Raw genomic sequence first — 14,465 nt, 5'->3', positions numbered from 1 at the left:
GACCCTGGCTGAACTTTACCCATGTATGCAGGCAGCCCGGTGCTTTCCAATCTCCTGGGGAGGACCTGGGCTGGCGGGGCGGGCAGCTCACGGCTCTGAGTCCTGCCTCCCCCCAGCTTTTTCAGTTCAGGGTGACTCCATGGCTCTGCTCTGCTCTGCTGCTGCTTTCGGGCTCCGTTGACAGATGTGGGACTCTCATTTCCATAGAAAGAAAGCACTCACACAAAGGCGTCTGTGTGTGGCAGACTTTACTGAAGGTCAGGAGAGAAAGAGGGGGTTTTACATAGCAAAATTACAAAAACTTAAATTGAATATTAGACATCCATGAGCTTAGAAAGACCCTTAGCCGTCTCCACCAAACAGGCTCCAGCCTTCCGCGAAGGCGCCTGGCCCCCTTCCCACCCGCCGTCCTCTCTCAGGAAGTAAACAAAAACCGAATTCTGCACAGCTTCTTATTCAGAGCGGCTTAGCCCTCCATTTGTTCTGTTCTTCCTTTCGAGACCCTTCCCTGGGGCCTCTTTCTCACCCTAATGGGCCACAAAGTTATTTCCCTGTTCCCGACACGAGCGCGAGGGTGGAAGTCCGCAGGCGCCGTCTCTGTGCTGGAGGTTCTGGCCACAGCGAGAGCCTGCATGCCTCCTCCTCGCCGGCCCCCAGGGATGTTAGGGTAGAGCTTTCTTTCCTCTAAAAACAAGAGCCGGGGGAAGCGTCTACACACCTCACTAGGAACAGTCTCTGGGTGCTCACTGCGGGGGGCGGCGCGGGCTGCTGCTTCATACAGACACACACAGCAGCTTCTCCCTCCCAACAGCGACCTGCAGTCAGCGCCACTTGATGCCCGTTTCACAAATGGGCTTACAAAGGTTCCACGAGGGTAAGGCATTTGCTCAAGATCACACGACTTGTAAGCAGCCACTTTGGCCCTAGATCAGCCTGGCTCTAGGTTTAAGTTCTTAAGAACAACTTACAGAGGTCAAACTCTTTGGGGAAAGCTTCTCGTTGTCATTCTTGGAGCTGCCATAACAGATAATGTAAGAAGGGGTCACACACAGTGGCCCCCGGGTACACCTCCCCTGAGGTGGAATCACACACATTACTGCTCTCCCTCACATTCCTCCTCTGGGTAGGAGTGGCACAGGTGACACTGGTGGCCCCGCAGCTCCCTGCACCAGGCACAGCCCTGCCAGTTGTCAGGAGCTCCCTGCTGTCACTACCCCTGCTTACCAGGAGCGCCTACCCTCCTATCTCCAGCCCCTCACCACCCTGCCTGCTGTCCACTGAGCCCCACAGCCAGGGAGAGGGAGCAGTGGCGGACCAAGTGCACACAATGTGAAGGAGGCCTGGGCAAGGCCACGCCAGGGCAGCCCCTGCTCCTCACTCCCCAGGCTTCAGTCCTGAAAGGGCAGAGCCTGCGTCCACACACATGCATACATGCACGCACACCCCAGACTCCTTCTGTGTGGGCTTCTCTCCTGTTAGGATGACCATCCCTCTCATGGACGTACACTGGTGCCCACTGGGCACAGTCTGCTTGGTCACCATAAGACCCCATGAGACGGGGGTCTGTTTCCACGTCCCTGTCTCAATGACGCCACCTGCTGGCCCTGGATGGGGTCGTGAGGGGGAGGGCTCCATCCTCTTCCTCACCCCCCAGGCCCGAACAGCAGGGATCACACGGCCTCATACACGTGCACTCATTTATCAGACGTTTACCCAGCACCTGCTCTGTTCCTGACATGGTGTTCAGTTGCCAGAAAGTAACAGACCAGGAAATCTACTCTCCACCCACAGAACTGGAGTCTAGGAGAAAAGACCGACTCAGAGGCAGACGGTTACACGTGCTTCTCTGTGGCCCACGGCAGCCTGGGGTTACCTTCTGAGAATCAGATCAAAAAGACTGGCTTCCTGACTCAGGAGACTGCCAGGAGCTCCCTCCACACGGGGTCACATCGCAGCCCTTGCCCAGCACGGCCAGTGGCCGCTCCACACCTCAGCCCTGCTCCTCCCACTCGCATTCCTGACACACCCGCCTCTCTGTACTGGGACACACCGCCGCCTTCTCCCTCTACTCAGGCCTTCGTTCCCCTCCTGGGCCTCTGCGAGGCTCAGTGACCCGGCCCTCTCCTCCCCTCTCCTCTCCTCGCGACACTCACCCCAGGCTGCACGTCCCGCGGACCTGCCCACTCAGTTTTCTCCCTCAGTGACACGTAAGCTCCTCAAGTACCTCATCTGCTTGGTCACCCACACACTCCCAGTGCCTGGCACAAAGCAGAAGTTAAATAACTATGCGCGTATGAACGAATAAATGCACTAACACTCCAAGCTGACCTTCCGTCCCCCCGTCCTCATCTTTGGAACGGAGGCAGCATGGTACCTATGGGGTGAGGAGTGGAAGTGACGGTGGAGGCCGGTGTTCTGGGACCAGTGACAGGGGCTGAAACGGGTGATGAGCGGAAGGGCAGGAGTGACCAACCCTTCTGCACGTGAAGCAGTGACTCCACACTGGCTCCTGAAGAGGAGAGGGGACGGGCACTCCTGGCCAGGAACATGCAGTGGCAGGGCCGGAAGGCAGGGAGGCCATGCTGCGAGGGGTGAGAGACTCAGAGGGTGCGGAGGGTGTCAGATGAGGCTGCAGGAGAGGGGCCAGGTCAGGTCTCTCGTTTGCCCCAAGGCTTGTGGTCTGCACGACCCTGGGGGAGAGGAGCCTACATCTGCGTTCTCCATGGCTGACTGGTTGGGAAGTGACACCTCTAAGCAGATGACTCCCCATTAGGTCACTGAGATCAGTTCACAGATGGAAGGGAAACTCACAGACAACACCCGGCCCCACCAACATCCGCACTGCCTGCTTCCACCCACGACACAAAAGACCACCTCCTCCACGCGTGCATTTGCCCCACACCAGGAGGCTGCTCACATGTCCTCCATGAGCACTTCTCTGAAGGTTCATAGTCAGGCTGGAAGGGCAGGCATCATGAGCTCCCGATTCAAACAGCCCCAGGAATCAGGGTGGAGGGGGGAGAGGGCAGAGGGCTGTGACGCTGACTGTGGGCAGGGGCGGGGGGCTGCAGAGCCTCACAGATCAGAAACCCACACAAGGAACAAGAGCACATGCCACCTGCTGGGGCCTGGGACCCCATGCCACATCACATAACCTTTCGACGGAGCCGGGCCCCCACACAGGAGTTCTGCCTCTGGCATGAGGCCTAGTGGCCGCCCAGACGTGTTTGCTGAAGTTGCTTTCTAATGAAGACAGGGAGTTGCCGGCCTGCAGAGGACAGAGGGAGGGTGCCGGCCGGCTTCTCCTCCCACCTGGAACGCTGGCCAGCCCTGCTCCTCCCGCCTGCTTTTATCTAAACATTGCCCATCCTTAAGGGGCAGCCCCTCTCAATTGTGACTTCTTCCCTGAATCTTGCACACCCTGCTCTCTCCCAGTCACTGAATTCCAGTCACTCTGAGGATCAGTCCATCCCACTCAAGAATTTTCCAATCTGACTCCTTAGCCTGCAAGCTCCTCCTCCTACTAATAATGTATATTTATCGAACACATTTATGTGCTCGGCACTATGCTAGGCACTCTACATATACGAGGTAGGTACTGTTATTATACCCATTTTACAGATGGGGAAACTGAGGCACAGTGAAATTAAGTAACTTGCCCCAAGGTCACACAGCTGGTGAGTAGCTATGCACCAGGACTCCAATCCTAGCTGTCTGACCCCAGGGCCCGCACTCCCAGCCACTCGGTAAGCCCTCTGAGATGCTGTCTTACTCACACTCATATGCCCACACATCTCCCTGAGCGCTGGGCACACAGAAAACCCCTGTAGGTAGAATCTTTGTTCCCCTTCTGCTCCAGGCTCCTGGAGCTGGGGTTCCCTATCAGGGAAGATGATACCAAAGAGCCACTGGACGGCAGCAAAGAGCCAGCCCCAGGCTTCCCTGGGGGAGGGGAGCAACAAGCTAATCAGAAGTGTGTTCGGTGCCTCTGCACCAGGCACTTTGCTGGCCTTCCCTCTCCTCACCACTCAGGCCTTCTAAGGTGGGCGCTACTGCCTTCCCCCTTTAGACAGGAAAGGGACAGGCTCAAGACAGGTGGAGAACTTTGCCCGAGCTCAGGCAGCTAGGAATACCAGGCCTGAAGCCAGGACTGTGGAACCAAGCCTGTGTCAATTCGCAGGAGAAATAAATAAACCAGCGAACCCCTAGGCCCAGAGTGGGTTCCACTCCCCTCCTCCATCTCCGGGGAGCACAGAAGCTACTGTTTGGGGAGGGAGCGGATGGCCTAGCGCTGAGATAGTCACCACCCAAGAGGCATCCTGGCTGGGAGCGAGTTGAGGTAAGACTCAGAATGTCAGAACTAGATGGTCTCAGAGACCACTGGTCCACCACAGACCTCTGACCAACTTTCTTGGTCTTCACCACCAAAAAGGATGCTGCATGAGCCCCGTTTCACCACCTAGACCCTGCAGGCTGGCTCCCGCACTGCCACTCCTGCCCTCCCTGTCTCGGGCTCCTCTGATCTGGGGCCAGTCCCCCCACGCAGCCAGCGTGGCCACGGAATCCACGTCCACCAGAGACAGATGAAAACTATCTAAAGACTTCTGACTGTGTCCCCTCCCAACCATTCCAATAATCCAACCCCGGGCCGGCCCAGGCCTCCCTGTGACTGTCCTGGGGCCGTGGCAGCAGAGGTGGCAGGGAGCGCAGGGGTGTCACGCACATGTGGCTGCGAGTGCACACATGGGCACTCATGGAACAGAGAACCCACACGCCTATCCTCAGGCCTCCCAGTGCGGCCAGCAGCAGAGTGCAGGGGCTCAAGTGGCAGCAGAGGGACAATCCCATCTTGAGCTTCAGCATCTGGTGACCTTCCTGGCTGAGTCCCTTGGGGCGATGGCTTCAGAACTGCCCGAGCTGCATCCCTGGGGCTGCTTCCAGCCTGCTTCCCAGACTGCCCCCCTTCTCCCACAGTCCCTCCCGAGGCTTATACAGCCAGAGTCGGTCCTCTGCAAATATGTATCTGGGGTTTATTTTGGGTTGTATTGCAGGGTCAGGCACAGTTTGTTCCTGGGTAGGAAGAGTCATGACCTCTGAGCTCTCTTGGCACTTCAGGGAGCTGCCCCTGCAGGTCCCCTCCCCATGTCCCTGCACACACGATGTTGTCTCTTCCCCCCTCCCTGCTCCCCAAGTCTCTTATTCTTTCACCAGTCGGTAGATATGGTGTTGAGCCCCGTGCTCGCTTGCTGACACCTCAAAGACATATGCAATGCACAGCAAGGTCTCCTGCGTGTCTCTGTTGGTGACCACCTGCAGGGGAGAGAAGATGAGGGTTAAGGCCCCAGAAGAGGGCATGCCAGTTGCTCTCCCCACCGAGCCACTCCCGTCCCACACCTGCAGGATGGTGAAGTTCTCCAGCACGCTGTTCATCATGTACTTCTCGGGCAGGTGCTTCAGCTTGTGGATGAAGTTGATCATGTACTCACAGAGCGGGGACCGGTGGATGCGGTATGAGTAGTGGCCATTCTCATAGCGGGCATACTCTGTCTGCAGGACCCAGGGACAGCAGGGGCTTAGAATTTCTTTGGACCACCTCCAGCCCAGGCCCAACTCCAAGAGGGAGCTCCACAACCCACTCACTCTTAAGAGGGAAGAAAAGACAGGAGGCCTGGAGGCCCTTGAGAACAGAGCCTCCCCCCTCCCTCAGGGGCAGGCAGAAGCTGGGCGATGGAGGAAGGAGCTCAGACCTAAGAGTAGTGGTAACAGGTGAGAAGAGATAGAGGGACCACTCAATCTTGGCTGCACACTAGAATAACATAGCGGAAGGCGCACAGGGATCCTTGTGTTCATAGAACCATCATGTATTTGTACCTGCAGATACACACACACACACACACACACACACACACACACACACACACACACGAGTGCATGGAAAGCACTGGAACCTGAATCGGATTGGCGGGTCACATCAATTTCCTGGTTGCTAACATTATACTCCAGATACGCAAGATGTTGCCATTAGGGGAAGTGGGTGAGGGGTACGTGGGATTACAATTGCATGTGGAACCACAATTATCTCAAGATAGAAAATTAATCAAAAATAAATAACTTGAGGAGCTTTTCAAAAACTGCTATTGTCCAGACTCCACCCGAGGGTCCCGGGTGAAGTGCTGTGGAGCGGAGCACAGGCGCTGGTGTGTTTCAAACCCCCTGGTGAGGTCAGGTGCAGCCAGGTTTGAGAACCCCAGGGATGGGGAGGGCCTCTTCCCTGGTCCCAGCCCGGCATCGGTTATGTTTGACATGAGGTGGGTTATCAATAACTGAGAGACTGTGAGGATGACAAATTCAGACAAATTTGGGGCAAGAGAAGAGGTTAGGGATGAAGACCAGCCTGAAACGGTGAAAAGGTCTGTTTACCAAGTGTGCTGGGCAGTCTCCTACCTCCACTTTCTCTACCACCTGCTTGCCAAAAGAGCAGACCTTGGTGGAACAGGTGATTATCATGTTCTCGGGACTCTCGTACTGGCTGGAGACCCCGTAGAAGGAGCTGCCTTCATCCTCGATGTTGGTGTTGAGGTCTGCCTGGAGGGAGACATGGGAAGCCAAGAAGCGGACAGGTAAGTCAGCAGGGCCCTCTCGGGGGCGGAGTCATGGAGTCCTCGTCCAGCTCTAGGACCAGGAAGCACTCAGCAGGCTTAAAAAGAACTCGGGCAGTGGGCGCTTGGAAAGCTCCCACTTTTCTCCATATCCAAGCCAGGTACACAATCAGGTCAAGTTGCCTACATGACGGGAGAGAGAACACTGCGACCTGAGTTAGTTTCAGGCCAGGGCTGCCCACTCAGGTACCGACACATCCAGTGGTGGGGGAGGGGGCGCAAATTTGCCTTTAGGACTTCAAGACCCTGACAATGCTCTTTCAGAAATGGCTCTAGGGGCTGGCCTCCCACCCATCTGCATGGCACGGCTGAGTCCAGACACCCTTGACCTTGTTACATCCGTGTCAGCCTCCAGACCAGACTGCCCAACACCAGTCTTCTCCCCCTTGGTTCACTCTCCGGCTGCCTGCGAGCTCTTAAAAACACAAGTCTGACTGCATCACTCTAGTTACAACCCTCTCACGGAGCCCCTCTGCCACAGGGCACGTGGTCTCACTCCCAGCCCGGCTTACGAGCCCCTGCTCCCCTGCATCAGCTTCTCGCCAGTCCACAAATTGGCCTCTCGTCCTTGCCCTGCAGAAAGTAGAGCTTAAACTGCCTCCTGCTGGATGCTGTGTTGATTCGAAACTTTCCTCCTAGAAAGGTGGAGTGAGCCTCAATCTCACACACACTCCCGGCCCCGAGGAACAGGCAGGATCTCTCTCAGTTTGATCAGCAGGCTCCCTGACTAGGCCTTGCCCCAGGCCCCAGAGCTGATAAGTGAGAAGCCTAAAGGGAGGGAGGGGCTGGATGAGACAATTCAGCGTCTTGGTGACTCTGAGGAAGGAGCCGTATTTCTGAAGCCCTAAGCCCCTTAGGAGTCCCCATCCCCAGAACAGAGGCCCCACATCCAATCACCCCATATGAGTCAGGCGTGCTAAAAGAGCAACTGAGGACTCAGAAGAAATGTACAGACAGCTTACAAAAGGCTTATTCTTAAGGCAAAGCCTCTCCCCCCACGTGGCCCCACGAATGCAGTGGGAGCTCCAGGCCTCGACAAAGATTCCGACACCAGGGACTCTTCTGCACCGTGATGGGAGGGTCCCCTGAAACCCAGGAAGTTTCCGGCGTGACTCAGGGCCAGGCACAGGCAGTTCTGGTACTGGCCGTTAGGGGGCGCTCAGTCATTATTTTTCTCTCCTCTGGGGCAAGACGTTTTCCAAGAGCAAGTCCGCTCCCCAGACTGGCAAGGCGGTGTTAAATGTCTTATGGCACAATAGAAATATTATGTAGCTACAAAAAATGTTGAGAAGGACCTATATTTACTATTGTGAATTGACTACAACTCTTAACTACATTACAACTAATTGGACTACATTACTGAGAGGGAAAAAAACCCAAGTTATGGAACAGAATGAGTATGTGTTACTTCTACGATGAGGAAAAAAAGGCTGTTTTCATGCTGAAACAGAATGGCATATGTTTTAGTGTGCTCTGTGATGCCTTAATGAGGGCATTAGGAAAAAGAAAAAAGAAGAATTGGAGCTGCATTCAAGACAGTGTTCAGTCTCTGACATAAGAGCAATGCTGCAAACACCCTCCGCTTCCTCCACCCCGGCCTGTCTTCCTACTCTGCTGGGAGCGGAGCCCGGCGGGCAGGGCGCCCAGGAGTCCCGGCAGAGGTGGACCAGGCCTTCAGTGGGCTGGGAATTAATGGCAGCTGAGACTGGGCCAAGGCCTTACAGTGAAATATAAGGCGAACTGGGACCAAAACCTGGCTCGCGTCTCCTCTTTTCTCTCCCAGTAAGTCACACGCTCCTGCTCGGAGACCAAGTTTGTCAGACCTCCCTAAAAGGGGCTGAGGGACAGTTTGTGTGCTCAAGATACACTACAGCTAGAAGCACAGGGGGCAAACGGGGACCACGACTGAAAAAAGGCTGGCAGGAAGGCCAGCTGCCGAGAAGGGCAGGCACCTGAACGTGGGGGGACATGGCAGGTCGAGGGGGATGGCCAAGGGGCCAGGCCGGAGCATAAAATGATGTCTTTCAGACTTTAGCCACTGCCGGCCTCCTCCTGATTAATGCCACATTCATGTGCCACCTTCCACAAGTCCTACTATGCCCCTACTGGTTTCTTTTAAATCGACTTACTCTTATTCCTTAACTCCATTCTAAGCAATATATCCAGGAAATCAGGGGTTCTATTTTTCTAACATATATGAAAGTAATTACATAACTATTAAAGGAGAAATATTTATGCATGTGCCACCTAAAAGAACACTATGCTCCACCCCAGCACCTCGCAGCCATCTGGACGTGCCCTTCCTTGCCCTGTGCTGGCAGATCTGTTCAGACGGCCTTGCCCCTCCCAGAGGGTAAGCTCCCTGGAGGCAAGAACCAAGCTCTCCCCATGGCTTGGGCAGTGCTCAAGGTTCAGGGTGGGCCTTCAATAAAGGTCACATGTGGCTGTTCAACCTCTCACCTCTGGGTGGCGATGGGTGAGAAGAGAGGTCCCTTGGTCATGAGGACAGACCTGCCATCTCCGGCTTACCAGGGAGTCCTCTGAGCCCAGCTCCACTCCCATGTCAAGTACATTCCAGGGTCTTCTGTCATCACCTCCCTCTCACCTGGTCCTTCTAATCACTCCATACCCATTGATCCTGCCCCAGCCCAGAACAGCAGGGGCAGTGGGGGCCCAAGGAGGCTGGAACATTGTCCCTGCTCTCAAGGAATTTATAACTTGTGGGAGAGCAAGTAGAATAAGTGAGCTGGTGGTTGAGTAGGAGAGAGTGAGAGAGAAGAGGGTGGGGGGCGACAGGTAGCCCAAAGTGACGATTCAAAGTGTCCCCAGAACCTGCCCTGCGGTTAGTTATGCTGCACAGACCCACGAGACGCAGGCCAGTGACGCAGACAACGCACCCCAGAGCGCCTCCCTTGTCCTCAGTGCCCCATCCTTCTCGTCACAACCCCACCCCCTTCTCCCGCAGCTATGCTCAGGCATTTCCTGTCTGCCCTTGTATCCCCCACTCTAAGCATCTCCCCCAAACGAGCTTGCTTCTCTGCTTTCTCAGCCCAAGAGGAAAGCTGCCCCCCATATTACCCTGACAGGTGCCCCCCACCACTTACCCTCCTGCCCTCTGAATGCCCCCTTGCTTCCCTCCCTCCACCCTATTCATAGCCATGGTGCGGGTGGGCAGCTCACAGGCTGTGCCTGGAACAGGTGTGTGGGATCGGGTGACTGACAGATGAGCCGGGACAGCCGCAGTCCGGGTGTGGGGGCTGGAGGGGCCCAGATTCATTGTCATGTGCTGGTATGTGCCTGGGAGAAATGTCAGGGCCCAAAAGGGAACGGCAGGCTGGGATGGGAGGGCAGTCTGGGGTACTCTCCTCCCTCCATGGCCTTAGCTCAGCGCTGCCCAGTGTGTTCACTTTGCAGACTGTTGTTAATGGCCAGCAGTGTTCAAGAGCGTCCCCCACCTCTCCCCGGCCCCAAGGACAGGGGTACCTCTGCTGGTCTAAGGTTCTGGGGGAGGCTGGTGGGCTTCAGCTTCTCAGCCCCTGCACGAGACCTCGCAAAATGCATCCACATCTGAGATGGCACACCCTCACAAGTCAACCCCACACTCAGAGGCCATTTCCAGCTGCAAACGATTTGTCCTGGTGGTCTGTGAGCCTAGGAATTACTGCAATCCCATCAGTAAGGACAGGAACTTCAGTGGGAGGGGGACTTAGGAGGTTGGGTTGGGGACATCAAAGTCCTCCTCCCACTCCAAGTGGGCCCTTGATCAACACCTCAGCACGTGTGTTCAAGGCCTGGGTGCCAGCTGAGAAACCTGCTGGGCAGGAAAAGAAAGGAAGGCTGGGGGAGGTGGCACTGTTTCCCAGCCTGGGCAGCTCACCTTCCTAATTGTGTGTGGTCACTCTCACACCAGCCTAGGCAGGGGAGGGCGTGGCCAGGCCAGGACGCAGGAGAAGAGGGTTCCAGTGGCTGAGGATGCTGGAGCTGCCGGGGAGGAGCCCACGGACGACCAAGTCTCCTGGTTAGCAAACAAGAGCACTTCTGTTCCCCACATCACAGATTTGTTCTTTCCTGGTGTCTCTGCCCTCCCACACAGGAGGAGGACGGACCAGATGACTGCCAAGGCGGCCTGGCCACAACACGCCCCATCTCTGGTTTCACCCGTCCTCGCTGCCTCAGCCTGTGGCCTTCAGAGAGGGCTGGCTCGTGGGGCTCAGGGAAGGGATGGGGAGGAGGCAGGGACACAGCCTCCCTTCACTGCCAGCTGACCCCACACACGGGGGCTCAGAGACACAGCCCTCTGCAGACCCTCAACAACACACTGCTGCTTTTCAGACAGAAAAGATGAGCTTTGCTCAGGACACTGTTTAGAGTGGCAGAATCAAGCCGAGAGCCCCCACCTCCCAGCTGGGGCCCACTGCCGCCGTCGCTCGCCCTGACGCTCGCTCGCCCGACGCACTGCGAGGGCCTCGCCTGCAGCCCACCACCCTCCCTTGCACAGTGGTTACTGCCCCAGGACCCCGGATCCATTCTGGATTCTCCCACTTGGAACATGAGCTCCTGGAAGACAAGGCCACGCAGGGGCTGGGTCCACGTGGCACAGGCTGTGGGCACAGTCCATGGCCGGAGCACAAAGGCCATGTGGGCTCTACAAAACCCAAGAAGCCCAACTGCCCGACTCCCAGTGCCTGCACAGAGTCACGACTGCCCTCTCTGTGCTCCCGCTGTCTGCCGTTCCTTGGGGGCCTGGGCTCCTCTGTGAGAAACCAGTCCTTCCTCCGGCAGGAGCAGGGGGGGCACCCAGGTACTCTGCAAGGAAGGACAGCTTGTGTGATGGTTCCAAGCACACCCCCTGGAGACAGCCTGCCTGGTCTGAAGCCTGCTTCTGCCACTGTGACCTGGGTGACCCTGGCACCTCTCTGTGCCTGTCTCCCCTCTATGGGATGAGCCTGCCAACTGCACCTGCCCCTGGGGATAGCAAGGATGAAGCCTGCTAACATGTGCGAAGTGATGAACAGGGCCTGCTATGAGGTATGATCTTCCACCTCCAGCATGCATGGAGCAAGAACGAGCACAGGAAAGAGGCTCACCCTGGCTTGGTGTCTCAAAGCCACGCCCTTACTTACTCCATGCCTCAGTTTCCCCCAATTTGTGAAATGAGGGGCCTAGGATGGTCCTCATCTGGATGGTGTCTAGAAGAATACAGAATATTATCTCCAACTAAAAGAAGGCAGGAGGTGGTGAAAAGGGCCCCAAAGATGCCACCTCCCTGCTTCAGGGGGAGACAAATGCCTCCTGCCAACCAGGCCTCCCTTTTGACTCTAAAATGCACCCTCGGGGTAGCTGAGCCAGGGCTGGGAGAGCCACAGACCACCTCACCCAAGCTCCTTCTTCCAGGTCAGGGCTAAGCCTGGACGGGTTTGGGGAGCGCGGAAGCAGCACTCGAGAGGGCGGAGGCTTCCACAGAGGAAAGGCCCGCAGCCTCCCAGACACACAGCAGGAAACAGGAGCTGCCACTGCTGCCTGTGCAGTGACAGCGCTAAGTGGCTGCCCACAGCAAAGCCTCTTGGCTCCAATTCCCACGTCCAGGGCTGGAAGGGAGAGTAGGGAGATGAGAAAGGGAGGTGAGATGGTTTAAGCCCTTCCTGAAAAACAGGAGAACGGCATCCTGCCGTGCATCCCACTTGAAAGCCAGCCCCGCCAGCCAGGTCCTGAAGAGGCTGGCGCCCGCCTCCTACTCAGCCTGCATCATGGCCGTTCCCTACTGGCTGCCTCACCCGACTATGCGCAGCTCTGGCCATGTCATGCCCTGTTCAAAAAATGTTCCCCACTACCTACAGAGAAGGGATGGCACATGCGCAGTAAGCGTGCCATTATCGTCCCCAGCTACACCTGTGGCAGACATTCCCAGTCAATCCAGCACTTTCTCCCTCTAGATCCTTCTCAACCCAGCAGTCCAAACAACGACTACCAATCCCCGGAGGGAAACACAGGTTAAAGCCTATGTTCCTGGACATCTGGTTAAAATGGGAGCCTGACCATACAAGTTAATTTTTCCCCTTCCAGAAAGCCAGCTAGAATGACAGCAAACAACTTTCAAGATGTGCTGCACCACAAAGGTGAAGGAAACGGAGGAAAGACCAAAATGACAAGAGAGTTCAATAAATTCAGGGCGACTGCAGACCGAACAGAGCTGGGAGGGATTCTGTGGGGCGAAGGAAGCAAAAGGAATTGCAACCTAAAAGTACGTTCGGAGGGCTGCAGAGCAGACGCGTCTGATGGACTTGAGAAGCCCTGCACAGCTCGGGACTAGAGGGACCAGGACGGTGGGCTGGGGAGGCTCCAGATATGACACAAGGAACTGACCGAAAGACTGTACGTTGTGGTCAGCCTCCAGGCCGACCTCTCCCACCTTTGGCAAAGGGGCAAGGGATTATCTTCCCCAGAAATTAAACAGGAGGGTGTCGGGGTTCAGGGACACCCGGCATGTTTGAAGAGGGCTACGAGACAGGGGTGAAAACAGGGGAATTCGGTGAAACTCACCTAAGAAATGGCTGGATGGCTTCACCCTCTCCTAGAATGCTAGTGACCAGGCACAAACCCTCCAGGAGGAAATGAGGCATCTTCTCTAGAGAAACTGAACCACCTCAGAAAAAAAGGTCTAGTAAACACAACATTTATCGGTTTTCCCAATAAAACAGGTGGTTCCCACCCCAATCACCCGACAGTGAAGCCCACCAGAGGGTGCGTCCCACACTGTGCACAGAGCTCCCGGTCACTATGAAACACGGACAAATGACACAAACAACAAAGGAAAGAAGAGACTGGACTTCATCAAAATGAAAAACTTGTACTTCAAACAACACTATCAAGAATGTGAAAAGAGAGCTGACAGAATGGGAGACAATATCTGCAAATCATATATCTGACTTCTATTCATAATACATAAGAACTCACAAGTCAGTAAAAACACAACCCAATTTAAAAATGGGCAAGTGAGGGGTTGGGGTGGGCACAAAGGGTGAAGGGGTGCACCTACAACATGACTGACAAACAATAATGTACAACCGAAATTTCACAAGGTTGTAAACTATCATAATCTTAATAAAAAGTTAAAAAAAAAAAAAAACTGGGCAAGGGCGCTGAAGAGACATGTCTCCAAAGAAGGTACATGAATGACCAATAAGCACATGAAAAGATGCTCAAGATCACTAATCGTCATGGAAATGCAGAGCCAAACCACAACGAGCTGTCGCCTCACACCCAGGAGGACGGTCATAACTACAGAGAAGACCAGTGCTGGTGAGGACGTGGAGAAACTGGGACCTTGTATGCCGCTGGTGGAAATGTAAAACGGGGCAGCCACTTTGGAACACAGTCTGGCAGTTCCTCAAAAAGGTAAACAAAGAGTTACCATATTTCCCAGCAATTCCGCACCTGAGCATATACACAAGAGACATGAAAACATATGTCCACACCAAAATTTGTACAGGAATGTTCACAGCAGCATTACTCATAATAGCTGAAGCTGGAAACCACCCAAATGCCCATGAACTGCTGAATGGATAAACAAAATGTGGTATATAAGTACAATGGAGTAATATTCAGCCAGAAAAAGGAAGGAACTACTGATACACGCCACTATAGGGCCGAACCTTGAAAACATTACGTTAAGTGAAAGAAGCCAGACACAACAGACCACATGTTGTATAATTCCTTTTATATAGGATACCCAGAAAAGGCAAATCTACAGGGACAAAAAGTAGATTAGTGGTTGCCTATGGCTGGGGGAGGAGAGGTAGGGGGTGA

At 55.1% G+C, this 14,465-nt stretch overlaps 1 protein-coding gene across 6 annotated transcripts in view; it reads right to left on the bottom strand.

Annotated features, from left to right (window-relative positions):
- Positions 1-231: 231 nt before the first annotated feature.
- Positions 232-14,465, bottom strand: part of TEAD4 (TEA domain transcription factor 4) — a 66,529-nt gene continuing 52,295 nt past the window's right edge. For all 6 annotated transcript variants that reach the window (XM_070270867.1, XM_070270870.1, XM_070270869.1 and 3 more), the window contains 3 exons: positions 6,445-6,585; positions 5,395-5,547; positions 232-5,310 (listed from right to left, as the gene is read on the bottom strand). In XM_070270867.1, the coding sequence (XP_070126968.1) occupies positions 5,197-5,310; positions 5,395-5,547; positions 6,445-6,585 (408 nt within the window). In that variant the 3' untranslated portion in view covers positions 232-5,196. The remainder of the gene's footprint in view (positions 5,311-5,394; positions 5,548-6,444; positions 6,586-14,465) is intronic.

Source organism: Equus caballus, chromosome 6, assembly GCF_041296265.1.
Source record: "Equus caballus isolate H_3958 breed thoroughbred chromosome 6, TB-T2T, whole genome shotgun sequence".
Classification (NCBI taxonomy): Eukaryota; Metazoa; Chordata; class Mammalia; order Perissodactyla; family Equidae; genus Equus; species Equus caballus.
This window is presented reverse-complemented; position numbering and strand designations above follow the sequence as displayed.